The 6,000-nt window shown below is 41.7% G+C and overlaps 1 protein-coding gene across 2 annotated transcripts in view; it reads left to right on the forward strand.

The window, feature by feature from the left end:
* Nucleotides 1-6,000, forward strand: part of bin3 (bridging integrator 3) — a 31,917-nt gene that overhangs the window by 16,637 nt on the left and 9,280 nt on the right. For both annotated transcript variants that reach the window (XM_042221184.1, XM_005922658.3), the window contains 2 exons: nt 567-628; nt 2,202-2,338. In XM_042221184.1, coding sequence (XP_042077118.1) covers nt 567-628; nt 2,202-2,338 — 199 coding nt within the window. The remainder of the gene's footprint in view (nt 1-566; nt 629-2,201; nt 2,339-6,000) is intronic.

Consider the following 6,000-nt stretch of genomic DNA (forward strand, 5'->3'; position numbering starts at 1 on the left):
GTAATTGCCATTTTTAACACACATCAATGGAATATGTGCAGTGGAATGATTGAAGACGTTAATGCTTTTGAGCGGAAATGTAGTTGACTGAAGGATTCACACTATTGTTAATTAGCTAACAGATTTTATGTGGAATCAGTCGAATGTGTAATTCCTTCTTAATCCATATTGTTTTATGTCTTTTTTCGAGGTTTGTGTTTTCTTTATCCTTGTCAATGTTTTTGTCCAACTGAACGGGTTCAGAGGGATTCAGGGATGAATCAATTTGAAAGTATGCATTCCTACTTTTGTAACAGTGGAAAAATTTTAAAAGTTCAGGCCTTGATTTCAATTTTTTAGCATTTAAACAGCATATATCAATTGATAAACCTGAAGGTATCAGTAAAACCAGGCTCACATTAGCAGATACCAACGTTTGACTGATGTATTAATGCATGCCTACAGCTCATAAAGTAAATCTTGACTTCAGTATAGGTTATTAATTAATCCAAGTTAGGATAACTGATTCTTTACTGTACTACGAGACAAGAAGCGCTCTGATAATCAGTCTTCTGCTTGTCCCACAGGCTGGAGGATCAGACGAAAAAGCTTCACAAAGACATGAAGAAAAGCACAGAGGCAGATTTAGGTATGTTCTGTCACTTACTTGGCGTTGCCGCCTGGTGAGCCATTGATCAGCACTTGTTCACCAACATACTTGATGTTACTTGGCATGTTTTTCAGGGCCAGAAAGATGTTTGGGTGCCTGTGTTTTTCTTTTTTTCTTGTGCTGTGTTCGATCTCCAAATGATATGACATGAAACAATTGTGTGTGAGTCTCTACCTTAATCATTTCCTTTTTTAGGCTTTTGTAGCTGTCATAGCAGGTGTGTTTTTTGTTTTTTGACCATGTGATCTATATTCAGTTGGGGATCCTGGTTTACCATCTCTGCCATCATTTATCCATGTATTTGTCTGCCACAAAACTCTTGTTTACTAAAGATTTATTTGCCGATTTGCTGGTTTTGTGTTTTTGTATTTGGGAAGTGGTAGTAGATATGGCCTGTGGTAAGTAGTCACTTGTGGGGGTGGAAGAGCGGGGACGGATGGAGCAGTGAGAGACTTCTTCATTTCCTCTCCTTTGTGCTCTGCAATATGAATGTCTGCATCATCAAAGTGTCATAGCTGTCAGGGCCTCATTATCGTTAATGGATTCCATCTGTTGCACAGGTCCCATCTCCACTAACTGCTACCAAACAAAGAACTGGACCTACTCTGCATGTCAGCACTGCATTTAATACACTTCTCTCTGTATCAAGCCAAATGTGTTTATATGCAGCACTCTAGCGAACGTGCTGACAGTCATCTGGTGAGGGCCAGTAATGTCTTTTTAAGGGATGCTCCTGTACACATGCCAAATTAGGCTAAATAACAGAAGGCAAATAAAATATGTTAACTTCTCTTGCCTCAGGAAATTGTAAAGGACATGAATTTCACCTTCTCCCTCACTGCTAATAACGAGCCCTCAGGTCACCTTTTGATTTTCACGACCCTGTAATTAAAATGTTTGTCAGATCAAGCAATGTATTACTTGTGCAAACTGAGAGAGATGCAGAAACGCTACACCGTGATAATTGATTGGTTGAAAATTGGTCCCAGGGGAGTGTGAAATGACCAATGACTGTTCCAAATCTCTGTAAAGCCCATATTCAGTGCAGCTCCTGTCGTCAGCTTGTGTCTCCTCAGTGCAGCTCATTTGTTTTGACAGTGAAGCCATATACTGATACATGCTCTGTGTCTAAACAAAGTGGCACGAGTGCAGATTAACGGTAATTGATGCTGTCAGTGTAGAAAAATGGCAAAAAATTCTCGTTGCACTGGTGAATATTCAGCGCGGCAGGCAGCCCCACCACCCCCTCAGATTTTTACAATGGGGGCAGCACTGTGCCATTCGAGTTGTGCACTTCCCGACAGGCTCACTTTTGAATACCCTACTTCATATAAAGTGATGAAACGCTTAAAGCTTCAGTTTAATCCACAAAAATTGCGTCCACAATTTCAGAACAATGTAAGAGTCTTACATGGAATTAGATTAAAATGTGTAGATGCAGACATCTTCAGTAACCATTTACAAAATCGGTATTTCTGTTTTCACGAAGTTAACTGTGTTTTAATAGTATTTTCTGCTTTGTGTGTTGCATGCATATTTGCATGGCTGACAGCCATGTCTAAGGCAGCAGTGAAGATTTCCGCAGACCTCTTGAGTAACCCGCTGTGTGAGCAGGATCAGGCCTTCCTGGACTCTATGACTGCTTTAGATACAGCCATGAGAAGGATGGATGCCTTCAACCAAGAAAAGGTAAGACTCTTTCCCACACTTGGCATCTTTATTATATTGCTCTTTTTCTGTTTTGGCTTTTTGACACGGTGATTTTCTTCAAATCGTTTGAAAAAATTCTGTTTCTAACAAGCAAAGTAGGACACTAAACAAGGGTTTGTTTTTTTGTTTTTGTTTTTTTGAAAATGCATGTTTTCATATTTGTCAATATTGTGCTGCCTGTGGACTAAAAACTATCCGTATGTCTTTCCTTCTGCTGTTTTTGAAAAGCATCTGTGGTATGATCCTCTATAAGCTCAAGCTACTGGTTATCAGCTGTGAAAATTGATGCATTTGTGACTCACTGGTGTCTAAAATAACTCATACAATGGATGGGCCTTCTCTGAAGAGGAAAACATGCCTTGCCACAAAATTCACAAGAGTAACTCACAGCTTATGTGCTGAGGTCTGTTGTATTTCTTGCATTACTTCCTAATACATTTGGCTTCAGGTAAAAACTTTTTTTTTTTGCATTGGTAGGTCACCCAATATGTTCTTGATGGATTACAGGAATTTTATTCCTCCCTCGGGGTGGAGTACCTATGATCAGCTTGAACACTGTAAACCTCTCAGAGCCTACTTCTGACAAACCCAACCTGAAATCCTCCCAACACTTGTCCCGTCCTTCATGTACATTTCATATCATATTTTACATATTTTTCTTTCTGCTTAGATATTTGCAGCGCTTGCATTTGGGAAACCATTTCTTTTTTCTTATTATTCTTGTATGTTTTGTCCTAAGGGCCGGCAGCAGACAGACCGGCATGTCTGTCTTTCCAGAACTGTAAGCGGTACAGCGTATTCTTGCTCGCTCTTCCACAGCTGTACTCTGTGAAGATCTCTCTGGCTGTCAGGGCTCTTCATATTATTTGCTGGGCGCCCTTCACTTTTTGATTAGAATCATCGCCACAGGTAGTTATAATGTGAATCATAGTGGCACTGCATGTGTGGATCCTCAAGGCACTACGCTGTGGAGGGTTTGAAAAGAGGAAAAAAATACAGGAGAGAACATAGGAGATCACACTAAGGCATATACCGATTGACTTTTTTCCATCTGTGTTTTCTTGACTCATTGCCCCGCTAGTAGGTGTTCTAGGCTTTTCACATTTGTTGCCTTAAAAATATTCCCCTTTCTTTTCATATTTTGCTGTGAACCAAAATGATTTCATAACCTTTCCCACAACAATGATCCAACAAGGGGGAGAAAATGAATTCCTTTGCAAACGGTGGGTAATGTTGTTATTCCATGGTAAAGCTGTAGTATAAGTATTTCAGGCATAACAGGCCATCTGTCACCTGGAAATATACATATTGAGCATTGAAGAGTTGATTTCATATTTTCTGGGAAACCTCAGGGGCTGGACTCGGTTTCCATAGATAACCAAGCTGTAACCTTCCTCAGTGTATATAAGTGAAGCAATGTCCATGTTCCAGAAATTAAAGTGACGACTGACAAAAGTCCTCACTTTAAATGAGCATACTGTCTTGAGCTGGTAAATAAATGTCATCCTAATGTTCAGTGTTTGTATATGAGATTAAGTGTCGCTGGTCTTGTCTCCTGGCTTTACTTGTTAGGATATACTTCCGTGCTACTCAGGCAAACTCAGTATTATTGTTTTGAGAATAAAACATACTAAAAGCATAAGACAGCATCCAAGCAGATATTCTGCAGCTGTCATTTATTTTCCTTTCCTTTCCTTGATTCTTCAGCTTTTAAGTCTTTCAGACTTGCTTTGCTCACGGCTCATCAAATTTTACAGGAGCCATTTTGAGTGACTAGACAAAGTAAAATGTAGGTTGGACTGAGCGTGTGGGTTTGTGACCCAGGGTGCATATGTTCCAGGACTTGGCTTGGTTGAGTGTTCAGGAGAGCACTCCTGCTGTCAGGATGAAGTACTTTTGCATTCTTTAGATTTTTTTTCAATATCAAATTTGAATTTTTTTCCCCCCATTTTCACTCAGTTTATTTTTTCATTCTGAAGGGGGGAAAAACCTACGACACACACTTGAGTGTAAATGAATAAGAGACAGCCATTCTTCCTTTTAATCTGTTTTTTTTTAAAGAAGTCACTTGTAGTTAATGCCTTTATAATGTATAGTATTGTTCACTGTCTGTGTAGCCTTCCTATTTGTCTCTGTGACTGTCACTTGTTTGGAAAAGATTGATCCACTTACTTAGATCCAGACATTTTTTCACTTGTAAAGGACAACAGTCACCAGCTGGATAGATTTTTCTTTGTGTTTGTTTGGTTGTTTTTTTTAAACACACTTTTATTCAGAGTGGCTTTTGACAGCTAGGTCACACCTGATAGTCTCTCCACTGCTCTCAGTCCTTCTAAATAAAATCCTTGCCTTAACACAATGTTCACTTCCAGCTTTGGGCTGAGCTGTGTGGCTTCCTTTGTAGAGTGGCTACAAGTGAGCTAGAGGCAAAATAGTGATTGTGAGTACTTTCTGGTCAGTCTGTTATGTGCATCACCTCTAGGTTTTGCTAGGTGTTTAAAAATCCAGCACAGCACTAGAACACCACTCTTAACTTCTTCCTTTAAGCTGGCTGTTGATTCTGACGGCAACAGCAGCAAAACCTTATTGCTCCAGCAAAACAGACACAAAAGCATCCACCCTTTGCTCTTCTCCGTGTTGAGACGAGATGTTCTGCCGCAGGGCCCACAAGTGAGAGAGCCAGCAGATAAAACGTGCAGCGATAATGAAGGCAGCAGTGGCCCAGGTCTGTGTGTTTATTTCTGGGGCTGAGGAGGGCGCACAGCCCCGCCGGCACACTGCTGCCGAAGCTGAGCCCCAGTGTAGATGGCGGCAGCACAGTAGAGGATGCTCCGTTTGGAGGGATATTGATTTCCTCTGCGATCTGTGTGTATTTTTGGGAGGCCTGTGTGCCGGGATGGCCTCTGCTCCGTGACTCACTGATGGAGACTGCTGCTAGAGCGCCGGCCTCAGGCTCTGCGGGGCCTCCAAGGAATAGCTCTGCCCCCCCTCTCTGTGGGAAGGGGCAGAGGGTAGAGGGCACCAGCATGCTTAAGCAAATCTGCCGCTGTTCTTCTCCCTCCTCGCTGCATGCTCTCACCTTAGAAGCAGCGGCACCGCTCGAGCTGGGGAGGGGGAGATGGTGTGAATATGTAAAACAAAGACAATGTGAATTCCCATGTACTTATTTGTTATTGGTTCTGTGTTTTCCCTCAAACCACAATCAACCATTTTGTACTTGGAAATCTGCCTGTGTGAAGCAGCGAGTGTTGCTGTATGTTCTCGTAGATGGTCAGGGCATTTTTACAAAGCACAGCTGCGATCTTGCTTCCTTGTTGTTGTGTGATTGACTGTCCTTCCAATAGCAAGTGAGCATATGATTAGTGGAGCTGCTCACTGTTCTCATGCAGCTGTCACTTCACATCTCCCTGCTTTAAATTCTCCTTCTCTGTTCCAAGCGTGTTCTCTCCACTTGACTCGATTGCCTGGTTAACTTAGCCGTGTTACGCTTGCAGACCTAGTAGCAGCAGTCATTTTGAATCTGCAATGTAAATGACTCTAGAAACTTTATTAATTGTGCTCCAACTTCTCTCGACGAGACTTGGTTCTGAGGCTGGAGGCCTCGAGATGAGATGTTCGTTTACTTCCATTTAACACCCCCC

This window comes from Haplochromis burtoni, unplaced genomic scaffold (genome assembly GCF_018398535.1).
Source record: "Haplochromis burtoni strain Fernald_Lab_line unplaced genomic scaffold, NCSU_Asbu1 Contig_62, whole genome shotgun sequence".
NCBI lineage: Eukaryota > Metazoa > Chordata > Actinopteri > Cichliformes > Cichlidae > Haplochromis > Haplochromis burtoni.